The 12,614-nt window shown below is 42.4% G+C and overlaps 1 protein-coding gene across 4 annotated transcripts in view; it reads left to right on the top strand.

Annotated features, from left to right (window-relative positions):
- The window catches only part of garnl3 (GTPase activating Rap/RanGAP domain like 3), a 137,412-nt gene extending 125,004 nt beyond the window's left edge, over positions 1-12,408 (top strand). For 3 of the 4 annotated variants that reach the window (XM_066712734.1, XM_066712736.1, XM_066712733.1), the window contains 4 exons: positions 4,497-4,556; positions 7,816-8,031; positions 8,386-8,503; positions 10,243-12,408. In XM_066712734.1, the coding sequence (XP_066568831.1) occupies positions 4,497-4,556; positions 7,816-8,031; positions 8,386-8,503; positions 10,243-10,402 (554 nt within the window). In that variant the 3' untranslated portion in view covers positions 10,403-12,408. The remainder of the gene's footprint in view (positions 1-4,496; positions 4,557-7,815; positions 8,032-8,385; positions 8,504-10,242) is intronic. The other variant, XM_066712737.1, reaches the window with a different exon arrangement.
- The last annotated feature ends 206 nt before the right edge of the window (positions 12,409-12,614 follow it).

Raw genomic sequence — 12,614 nt, 5'->3', positions numbered from 1 at the left:
GGTTTTATATTGCTTTGAATGTTGTTTTTCCTTTAAGTGCTCTCTCAATTGAAATGCAGACAACAAAGTCAGTGCTGACTGTCTGAGTGTGCAGAGGAGGGGTCTCGGCAGTACCAGAGTGCGGGGGGGGGAGGGGTGGGAATCATGCAGATAGACTGACTGCAGCTCAACAGAACCTGTGGGGGGGAGTGAAGGAGAAACTGAGAGAGAGAGAGAGAGAGAGAGAGAGGGAGAGAGAGGGGGAGAGAGGGGGAGAGAGGGAATCTGCAGTCAGCGGTGGTAGAAGTGGAAACACAGTGGGGATCGATTGCAGGATGCCATTGCTGTTTGCTGGGTTGATCCCCTCGAACACAATCCCTATGAAAGGGTATCAGGAGTGAGCGACGATGCTTTTAATGAGCATTGCGGATTGAAGCAGGGAGAGCAATTTAAAATGAGGAGCACCGCACGGTTTCTGCCATGTGCAGACAGAGACACATCGAGTGTGGGGATGACTGAGGGTTAGAGGTGCCAGATTTGATTAAATAATCTCTTTCAGTCTCCATGGCATTCGCAAAATCCTAAAAGGAGAAAAGGGGCTTTGATTCCAATCGCCGTTGTTACCGATTGTTACAGAACACTTATAAATCATTTTTAAAATCCACTGGAGATTTCATAGGTGTTGGGAAGTAAATCTGCAGCATATTACCCAAAACTAATGAGTTCCTCTGCCAGCAGTGGATTGGACAAGACGTACCACGCTGTCGTTGTTGAATATTAGATGATCTAGCTCAGTCCTCACCGTGATCCCTTATACAGCCTGTCGAAGATGATCTGGAACAGCAAATGAGGGAGAAATTAAAGTGGCACAGTGTCAGTCTACCAGAAGTAGAAGCAGAGGCGCAGGCAACAACCTAACACAGATGCAGTTTGATGTTTTTCAGTCCTGTTGTGTTGACAGTTGTGGACCTACACTGTCTGATATCTATCGGTATTCTTAAAACAACAATATACAAAAATGTCAAAACTGTATTTCTCAATTGTCTTTTTTTGTTTGTTTGTCTTTTGGCATAACGGTATTAGTCGAGTCAGCCCAGAATGAGTTTCTCCGCCTCACGTTGTGCTCGTTCTCTGAAGACAGATATGAATAAAAGCAGAAGGACTCATAATTAAATTCTTCTTTGAATCATTAAGAGCCGGCTGCTGATTTATGACAGACTCCCTGTGCAGGAAGATGAAGTTGCATCGAGCCGCGGTGGTTTGGAGGAGAACTAGTGAGGGCAGCCATCTGGAGAGCTGATGTGTGCTGCACAGGCAGGGTGCACTGCTTTTATGAAGACAGAACGGGGGGTGCTCAGACAGTTCAGTACTGGACCCCCACATTTCTCTGTGGCTTTGTTTTTGTGCGAGTTCAGCAGTGCCCAATGTTGTGCTTCAGCCCACCAATTAAAGGGGGAAAGCTGAATCATAACGATGATGCTACATAGACAAGTCCTGCACATTTTTGTCCAGATGGGCTTGCCATACCTGTAAAGCACTGTGTCTCTCGCCAAGCTCTGCTGCTGCCATGCGGGTGGCTCCCTGAATGTGCTACAAGTGCAGCGTTTTAAAGTGCAATTACAAGACCACGAAAACCACAGCAGACTTAAATCACACACACATGCACAGCAAGAGGACATGAAAGAATCATTATGTGTTATTCCGTGTTTTAAAATATAATTATTGTGGAAGTGTGCACCATGCCATCACGTCAGTCTTGAGCTTCCCATTGGGGTCTGAACCTTACTCTGAGCAGTACGGCAAGCCCATCTGGACAAAAACAGTTAGGACTTTTCTGTGTAACACCGCTGTTGTAATTCAGCCGTAAATTGGGCGTGACTGAAACTCCCATGTAAACACACCCCCATGAAAAGAACTAGTTTTCCTAGTGGACAATTAAAATAAAATAATGACTAGACTAATTTTCAGTTACAAAAGTTGAACGAACAACCAGTTTACACCACAATACTGTATGGATTGGGTTTATACTCAACGATAGTAGAGGTGTAGAGCCTTGTTTTCAAACGTGTGGTGAAATGTGTCTGAACAGCGCAGCTCCCCCCCTTCAGATGTGTTTTATTAATTGTGTCGGGAAAATGAAAGGGTACAGTGGCGAGGTCTGCCGGTTTTATATGAATGCAGCCGCAGGGCTTCAGCTCTTGTGTGGGAAGCTGTGTAAACAATCCTCCTTCCCACCTATACAATCTTCAAACACCGGCTGCAGTTTGCATGTCTTCATTCAGACCCTGGGCTGGCCATACTTATTTGTTTTTTCACGGCCGGTTTGTCAGACACCTGTTAATGCTAAGGAGATGGATGCTCATTTAATTTGCGTCCTCTCTGGTGGCCAAGACCGAAACCATGGTGTTTCTATTGATTCCCTGCTTAGTATCCAACACAATGAGACGCAAATACACAAGCACAGATCCGAGTGATTGAGTGCAAATTAAAGGCTAGGGCTTTACCTCAAAGTAATATATATATATATAAACAAACCATAGTTGAGATGAGATGTACAAATAATAATAATATTGCATTGTTCCACATCCACAGCTTCAGTCCTTGTAAAATCTGCAGTTGTTGTACCCCTCAGATGTTAGTGTAAATGTGGCAGAAAGCTCTTTGAGGTACGGATTAGGTCATGCATTATTTATTAGTGATTGTTGGTGTATGCATTTTTTTAAACCACACTTTCTTGGATTTTTACCCCGTAAACAAGTCATAAATGCACTGTACACGTCATATGCTGTCGAGACACCGATAAAGGATTTGGAAAGGTGTACGGGAAGTCCTCAGAAGACACCGGCTTCGTTTTCTGGCTTCTGCTACAGCCCATAGGGGTTGCTGTTTTCCCTCCCTCCAAATAATTAAAACCACTGATCCGGCACACTGACCCAATCCACTGGAGCTGAGCCTGGAATTAAAACAATGAGAGGAAGAAAAACGTAGCCGTTCTGGAAAACGAACGCAGAGAACAGTTCGGTTGTCGGTTTGCGTGTGAGCCCCCCGGGTCAGAATATCTTGCTTATGGGGGTATGACAGTTAAGACTGGTGGCTTTCGGGACCCTCTTGATGAAATAGATAGGAGGGGTGTTTCACAGACTCCACACCTACAGCCTGACAACGAGGTTTGCCGTCAGAAAACTCAAGCAGTGATTCAAGCCAATCCAATGAAGGATGATTCTGATATAATCAACTACTAGCTTATTATCAAATATCCTCAAATAATAAAGGACAATCAAGCTTATCTCAAAGTGATGTATTTATTCGGCTAAATGGCTGTCAATAGCCTCTGACACTTTGATCCTTTGGGATTCAGTGTGAGTGATGATGATGGAGACACCATTGCCTTGCATCATGAGTCCTAACAGCTTTGTTGGCCGGCAACTTTCCAAGACTGGTTTACTCAAGTTAAGATCATGGCCTGTAGACTTCAAACACAGAGCGGCTGTAGCATGACGACAGCTCGTTTTACACATTAAAATGTGAAGAATTCAATTGACATGGTCAAGGTTGCAGATGTTGAAAAGAAAATTAAAGATCAGCAAATTTGCTCGCTTGGGCTCATCTGTCTTCCCAGCTCCTCTTGCCGCTCGTAGGAAAACACGGTCAAGCAGGGATCAGGCGGAGCCGTGCTAATATGCATGTGGAGAGAGCTGTGAACATGGGAGGGTAATCTGAGCTAATGGTTTTGTCATTGTGCTGTGACTTAGTGCAGGCAGGTAGACGTCTCCATCCTGAAACTAATTAACCTGACTCTGCGTTCTCCCTGAGCGGCGATTAAGGGCAGTTATGGGTTAATTAGAATAATTTGAGAGTGTTGTTCATTCTAGGTGATCGGCTTTCTTTGTGTCCATTCAACAGTCCTCTTACATTCATAATATATCAACCATTATCCTTGCTTGAGTCCCAGCTCTCCTGTCGAATGTGAGGATGTGATGCCAGTGCACTTGGGTGCATCCCTTCAGCTTTTCAGCTTCCAGTGATTTTTAACCATTTTAATTGTTGGTCATGTGTTTTGTGTCAGATGCTTTTTCCTGTTATAGGTAAACACAATTATTCAGGATGTTAAGTACACTAGCCTGAGATCCACACCGATAACCGATTTCAGTATTCCAGGTGTATTTTGAAATGTGGGAATGCACTGTTTACCCAATACCTCATTACGATGAGTACTTCCATACGCCATTCATTAATTCAGCAGTGAACATTCAATCTGTTTATAATTTGGTGACCTGCCCCAACTCTGCCCGTTGCAAGCAATTTATTCTGAATGCCCCGTATTTGATATGAAGGCCGCTAACACACACCAAAGTACTGCTGTGGGTGACGCTGTATTTTCAGAGTTAAAATAAGTGAAGCTGCTGATGCATTTCAGTGGAGTGGTTAAGCTGTGACAGCCTCGATGTACATGTTTATTTCTCTTGTCCCTTCCTGTATATCTGATTGATCCTGTTTGTGTTTCTTTTAAACATCAGATTCTATTAGGATCCCCTATGGAACAAAGCTTTCCCTGTATATGTCCAAGGAAGCTGAAGGTATTTAAGACATCTCTAGACTCTTTCATAAATATGTTGCACCATTGGTTTATGCATATGCACGCTTTGTTTTATATCAATATATATATATATATATATATATATATATATATATATATATATATATATATATATGTGTGTCTATCAGAAACTCACTAGCATGTGGAGTGTATACCATGTGCCACATCACGATTGTCAGACTATTGGTTTTGCAGCATGGAAAAAACCTTTAACCCCTTATGATATTATCAAGCAAGGCCAAGGTGTCACTGTGATGGGGGGGTGTGGCACGGCATGATTGATAGGATGCCTTTGTCATAGCCTCCTCGACACAAACCAATCTGTAACCAGACTAACGCAGGGGGTGTTGACAAATGTGAATCCGCTGCACCTTTATCTGCACACGCCATCTATGCTCTGTGGGGATTTTTTTTAATCAGAGAGGGGGAAAAAAATCTCTGTTTTGACAATCTCTATGTCACAGCCAAGGCATTCTATTAATATTCTCAGAAGAGTATTCAGATGAAAATGTGATCGGTAACTCGGACACACGAGAGAAGATTTTAAAAAATCTCCATGCCTGTACATGTGGTTCAGCTGAACGAATGCATGATAACCCCGCCTGGTTAATTCAAATGGTGTTTCTGTTCTCGGTTCTGTACAATGTTCCGCCTTGCTTTAACCAGCTTATTGAACGCCTGAGTTGTGTACAAATATAGGTATCATTTCCCATACTTTCAATACAGTTGTTTTGCTCTAATATTTTTAATTTTTCAATTTGTGCTTTCATACTGCAGTCTGACGCTGGTGTTATCTGTGTGTTTATTGGTGTTTCCTCACTTTCCAGATCTACTTCAGTTCTGATGTGCGATGGAGCCAATTAAAAATAAAATCTGCTGAGGGTGCCATCTACTGGCCAGTTTGATCAACTGTTTTTTAATGCATGTTACTAACATTACATTGTGAGGTTCCAACTCTCAGATGTAAATCCCTCTCTTGGGCAGTTCAATATGCTGTACGATTAATTGCAGCTTTTCTAAAGGAGAGTTTGGTGTCACTGTTGACACATACGGATTTACTCTCAGCTGTGTTTGTTTCCTGGCAAGAAGTATTAGAACTGTATGTACAGATACAACGTTTTTAATTGTGTTTTTCAGTTTTCCAGTGAATGATTTCATCAGGGTTATGACCTCATGTTTATAAAAAGACAAAGCGAGAAAATAGTCTAATTGGCTAACTGATTAAAAGGATGAGTTAAAAATAGTTTCAGCCTTGTATAATTGTTTTTGGCAATTGTACCAAAGAGTAGTTATATCTTATCATCTTGTTCTGTTACTGATTATTTCTTGTACAATACAGTAACTGCTTTTACCTACACCTCTCGACTTTACCTCATTCTCCAATCAGCATTCAGCCACTATCGCCTCCCCACACCGGCAGATTATAGTCAAATCACTGAAGAATGGCACCATCAGAACCGGAATGAGTTTCCTCTCATTGTTATCGCAGTTTAATTGAAACCATTTATTTGATTCCGAAGCTCCAGAAAATCCTGCTTAAGGTTAGAAAATTGTTTGCCCCAAAATAATTACAGTGCCTGCAGAGGAAGGCAGTTTAACAAACAGCGGCGTTTAAAAATAGCTGTAGTTGTTAATGTTACTCCTTTACACCCAGTTTGAAGAAACACGTTGACTGCGTGTGTCAAAGTGCTCATGGGTGAGTCTGTCAGCTGCACACTTCCTTAAAAGATGAAGCCGACTTCATTTGAGAAAACCATCGACCCGCCTACTTGCTTCACCTGCAAGTGGGGGAAGAAAGAAAAAGAGAAAAAAAAGCATCTGCCAAGTTAAGGGAAGGGGGTACTTTTGCTTACTGCAATCTACAGTTTAAGAGAAAAACACTGTTGATGCACATCATGCGGGTTTTAAAAAACAGACAGCAACAAGGCATATATACTTTGACTGATTTGATCTGTGCTGCGAGGGGTTTGTCATCTGTGTCAATTTGAGTCTTGCTCCTCTGGCTCAGTCCTACAGAGCCTCTTAGTGCCCCGCCACTGTTCCCAACTCATGTCATTTCTCCTGCCCGCCGTTGCCCGGATTTGGGTTGCGCGCCAGTCTTTTGCTCTAAGAAAACTACGACAGTATTTTAGTGCCCAGAAAGGGACACAAGAGGTTAAACTGCATAACTGTTAAGCTCCTGTTCGTACAGTCCTAAGAGGTGCTTGGACACTAGTTTAATCAACTTCAGACATTATTCCAATTACCTGAAACCCCAGCAGGATATTACATTTAAATGGATTGCAGACGAAATTGCTCATCTGCTACAAAATGAATTTTAATGAAACCCACCGTTCGTGTGAGTGCAACATCAGTAATCTTCAGTAATCTTCAGGATATTCCCATCCCATAGCCTAGGTGTCATGCTGGTATAATTCTTTAGTGTGTGACTTGTTTAAATAAAAATGCATCACAGATATTTGCTCTCGTGTGTTACATTATAAAACACGTTATGAGTAAATTTGATCTTTGCATTATGCAGTTTCTCCATATATTACTAAATTACAAGCAGATGATACTCTATTAATCCAGACAAGAACCCTGGCCCTATACTCGCATACACGTGTACTTAAGTGTAAGACTGGATCCTTTGTGTTGTGATTATGATGATGTTTGTAACATCGAAACTGCAAAACCTGAGCGACGCTGATGAAATCTTTAGTGTTTGCTGCTGGGATGTTGTCTGTCACCGTCCTGGATGTGAAGCTCTGTGTGAAAGTGATTGTACAGCAGGGCTTGGGTGCTCTTGGCTGACCGACCCTGCTGTTGCACAGAAGTACACTTAGGCCCTGTAAGAAGCAGCACCTGTCTTCCTTCCATCATCGCTCCTTTAGTAACATGTGGAGTGTAGACTGGGGCTCCATTGCTCTGTTTTTTACAGTTTTTGTGAACCAATGCTAAACTGAGACTTTTAAACATTGACTCAGATCCATTTCTAAACTTACTGCCCTTAAATACACCTCAGCATATTGTTGATGTTATCATCTTCTATCTTCTACATCGTTACCACTATTAATACTTTGCTTTTCCCAGCGAGCTCATCTTGGCTTCTAAATCTTTTTGCCGTTTTCTTTCTTTTGCATTTTCACGAGCACAACAAAAACTAAATTGGCGTTTTGGAAGCATTTGACATCCTGGTGTCTTTTGCTCGACGAACGTTTGCTTCTCTTCTGTTTATGTGTTTGTTTGTTGTTTCGAAGGGGAAGTGCAGTCCAAACACATCTACAAAATCCCGCTGAGCAACCTGGTGGGGCGCAGTATCGAGCGGCCCCTGAAGTCCCCGCTGGTCCAGAAAGTGGTCACTCCCCCCACCTCCAGCGCCGTGTCCTCCACCATCATCCCTGTCACTCATTCTCTGTCTCTGTCCCGCATGGAGATCAAGGAGATAGCAAGCAGGACACGCAAGGAGCTCCTGGGTAAGACACGGCCAACTCCACCAAGTCCACCTGGTAAAACCCTCCTCTCTGTGCAGCTGGAGGCCTACAGTGCAGTTTTCACCCGCGGTATTTGTTTCAGTGTTGAGTGTGAAGTAGTCCTTGGGGTTCGCTTTATCTGTCCCGTTGTGCTTTTTGAATACCTGACTCAAACCCCCTTGTGATAGCTTATTGTCCAGACTGAAGAGATTCAGTTCCTTTCACCTGTCCTCTGATTGATTACTGTAGTGAATTGTCTGAGATCTCTCTCCAAGGCAGCTGTGTCCTCTCTAGCGTGGGGGACCAGAACCTGCTCAATCCATTGCAAGTGATTCACTACTCTTTCCTTTCCTCAAGGTCTTACTGATGAACCGAGTAGCAAAACCGACAGCTCGATAAAACAGAAAAAGTCGTCCCGCAAACCACCAGAAGACGAGCCAAAGCCAGGGGCGGTGAGATCGACCAGCGCAGAGAAGTAAGGCATGCGTCCGTCCCCACACTGCTAATGACTGGGCTATAATCTCTCAGCACGCTGTATTCGGTCTGGGCAACAGTCTAATTCTAGAAACCTTGCAGTGCTTAATAACAATGTTATTAACGATTGTAGAATATATCATAGTATCGTTACGCACGTGGTGTATAACCTTCACAAAAAAGAGGTTGTGTTATTCATGAGTGTGTTCTGCACTTGACACTCACTAACTCCACTTAAAGTAGGTTGATTATGTTTGGCATGAAAATGCACCAATCAGTTTAAATCCAGACTTATCCCCCACAACAACAAACTTCCACTCTCTTTCTTAAAAGTGCACGTGCCCAGTGCTGGTTGTCTTTGGCTCCACCACACGCTGCTTTGTTGACTCGTGAATTGTCATATTTTCTGTGCCTTAACGACATTATGTATCTGTTGTTTTTTTATTTGATATGACTTCTCTGCATTGTTGGCAATGCCTGCTTTTCACTGAACTATAGTTTCAGAGCACAAAGAAATACAGAGAAAGGTTTTGCTTTTCCAAGAAAACAGCAATGATGATGACACATAAGTAAAGGGGGGGGATCAGCAGATGCATTTTCGGTACCAGAACTACAGACGCTGCAAGATACTTCTTTGTAAAATACACAAAAAGCCCTCCCACTCTGTAGCAGGGCACTTTAGTTGGGCATTCATTCCACCGACAAAGAATAAGATGAAGTGTGCAGACAGTGTGACCTCAACCCTCTCAGTCTCTAGTGCATTTGATGCCTGCTGATCTTGCCTTCTTGACATCCATCCTTTACAAGCTCCTAGTCATGAATGAAACATGCACAACAGTTCACAAAGAAAGTGATTGCTTAAGATTCATAAAAAAGTAAACAGAAGTAGGTTCATTTTGAGTAGAGCAGAAGCACCCTGAGCAACACTCACAGGGGCTTAGTTATAAACCATTCCTCAACAAAGGCCCAAGAAAAAGACCAGTCAAGACCAATGGGGGTCATGAAATCAAACACAGAACGTCAACGTCACGATTCTGAAATATGTGAATGTTTGAGAGAAGAGTACAATTGTTAAGCGTAAGCATAAACTGGGGATGGGAGAAGTAAGATTGTTTTTTGAGCTATTATTAAAGAAAATGGCCGTAAGGACCTTTTCATTTCCTTCACAGCCATTCATCTGTTTCAGCAGCTGCCTTCTAATACCGTCTCTATTTCAATATTTATACCCCTGCGGCCTTTTAAATCGTTTATACAGAAGATCATAACTGGATAACAGTCGTACCCAGAGGATGACTAATCCATTTATCTGGAGATCTATATTTTCTATATTGATCTTATCGGGTTAAGGAGGCCAAAGTTCTAACATTTCAGCATTTCTGCCTCAAGTGTGCCGTAATTTCTCCGAATGTAGTCTGTAATTGATTTGAAAATAAACCAGCGAGGCCAAACAAAACCTTGTCGTTATCGTTTATATGCAGCCTATATGCCTTCGATACTCTGCTTTTCTGTTATATTCTTAGAAGCCGCAAAAGCCAAATGCTCACCATCACAGCAGCAGGTGGGTGGGATGATTGATACAAGGTGTGTCAGTACGAGGGGTTATCTATTTAAGTAACGCTTAGACTTTAATTAGTTTGCCAGTGCCGTATCTGAGCGTAGCTGAGCGGTGTTGGAGCTGTGTCGGGAGGGACTGGCCCTTGCTCCCGGGTGCTGATGTTTTCTGGCCGTGGGGTTTTGCAGGCTGATCTCGGAGTCGCTGGACACGGACACGGAGGAGCCCCGGCTCGGCTCCACCAGCTCCGACACGGACCCGGTGGCGCTGCGAGAGGAAAGCCCGCCGCTCACCAGCCCCTTCACCCTCGCCACGTCCTTCGAGGAAGACACGGTCGACTTGAAGTGACAACAGTCCGCCGGAGCGATATTTTTTTGTTTTGTTTTGAATGCCTCTCGGCACACTTCAGTATCTCCGCACACGCACACGCACACGCAATAGGAATGTCACGATGTGTTGTTTTATTGCGTGGTTTTTGTCACTGCTCATCTTTGTTTGTTTGTTTCTCCTCCATTTCCACAAGGCGTTGGGGAATGTAGAACGCATTAGCGATCACCATTGGGGCACCATTACAATGCATCCGATCTCATTCATGTACATATCTATCTATTTATGTCACTCTCTGATATGTGGGCCTGCCGGGGGCCTGGTGAATTGACGGTATACAGGCAGGCTGGGCCCGGGAATTTACAACATGGCCTTTTTCAGTGCTTAAAAACTAAACCACAGCTATACAGAGAAATTCCATATCATGAGCTCTCAATATGAAGGAATGGAGACAATTGAGAGGTTAGGTGTCAGAGTACACATCTTGCTTTTGGAAGAAATGGCTGTTTTTCACTTCACGTTAGTCCTGCAGTGCACTTCATATTCAAAGAAGCGATATTCCACACAGAACCCGACACACTAATAGAACTGAGCCAGCAGGCTTCTAGAACGTGTTTCAGATGCACTTTAATAACAGGCTGTTGTTGCAGATGTATCCTGCGACTTCCACTACACTGGTGGCATCTAATCTCTTTATGTTGCGAATACAATACTATACTTAATTTTTTTTTAGTTTCTCTCCCTGTTTGTCCAGAACCATTGCCCTGCAGGTGTGTGTGCGCGTGCGCGTGCATGTGCGTGTGTGTGTGTGTGTGTGTGTATGTGTATGAAGACAACCCCCCCACATCAGACTGGCTCAGGTTTACATGCTGGAAGTGGTCTAGGGTGCAAGACTCTCAAGCTGTAACATTTAGTTAAAGAAGGCAGGGAGTTCAATATGGATTTGAATAGGGGGTGTTTGGATGTCACTTTTCAGAACAGAAATAGTCATCGCTTACCTTAACTTAAACATCCATGCCAACTGGGGAAGGAATGCCAGGATAGATGTTCAACTTGACGAATGAATAGATCAACTCTGAACAGCCCTGAACTGTCCAAACAGAAATCTGGGGGGGTGTTGGTGGACTGGGAACGGGGGCTGTACTGAACACAGTTTTTCTTTTCTAAGAAAGTAAAGAACGAAATAAATTATGTATTACGATGTATTACTTTTCAAGATGTTTTTATACAATGCATATAATTAAATAAATATCAGATACTTCTACTGCAAAACAGACTGAGACTTTAACGCAAAAAACTGCATTCAAGCGTGGAGATGGCATGGGCCGAGAGCGGAGGCGTGGATTGACCCTGTGAATGGCGGTGAAGTCTGCAGTTAAACTCCTGCATCAAAGTGCTGTACACGCGATTGTGGCGTTCCTCTAATGTAGCTCCTCCCTCTGTATAGTGCATGTGCGCCCTGTCCGTCCCTCCTCCTGCACTCGGAAAGGCCAACACCTCTGTTTACCTGTTTAAATGTAAACTCTTGAACACTATTATGAGCCTTGAGAAATAAAGAAAAAAATGGGAATATTTTTGCAAATTTATTTACTTATTTATTATTATAATTATTATTATTAAGTATTGGTGAATGGGAGATCTGTCGGTTGAGGTTTGTACTTCAATGTTTGTTTTTCGTTTGCTTATTTTTCTTTTTATTCCTGTTTTGTTTCTAGACCCCTACACTTTTAGCAGTGGTTTTGTATCTTAATGAATATTAACTGTTTAGACTGTTGCTGAACCTCTGTGATATTTAAACGAAACAAAAACAAAAAAAAACACCAAGTGTCTTAAATTATATTGTATTGCCATTGTTTTTAATGCCAAGTACTAACTGTAAATGTTTTGTGTTTCAAATGTGGCCTCTAAAGAAAATGGACTATAATTAATATTATTTATATTATTTTAACAATTTTAAGTGCTGTAGACCACTGCTGTGAAGGTAGTTAATTTTGTTCATTGATATGAAATAAATATTTATGAAATTTGATGTTGGCTGTTTCAGATCTTTCAAGAAGGATTGTTCGGTTATGCAAACCTTTTGTCTGGATGGTAGAAAAATGATTGTATAGGCCTAGTCTTAGCTTAGAAACAAACGAGTGTTGTTTTGCAGAGATGTATTTGCAATGGTTAAGATAATTGGTAACTAATATCTATATCTATACATGTGAAAGCACTATAGTATAAGGTTGGT

Source organism: Amia ocellicauda, chromosome 9 (genome assembly GCF_036373705.1).
Source record: "Amia ocellicauda isolate fAmiCal2 chromosome 9, fAmiCal2.hap1, whole genome shotgun sequence".
Lineage (NCBI taxonomy): Eukaryota > Metazoa > Chordata > Actinopteri > Amiiformes > Amiidae > Amia > Amia ocellicauda.
This window is presented reverse-complemented; position numbering and strand designations above follow the sequence as displayed.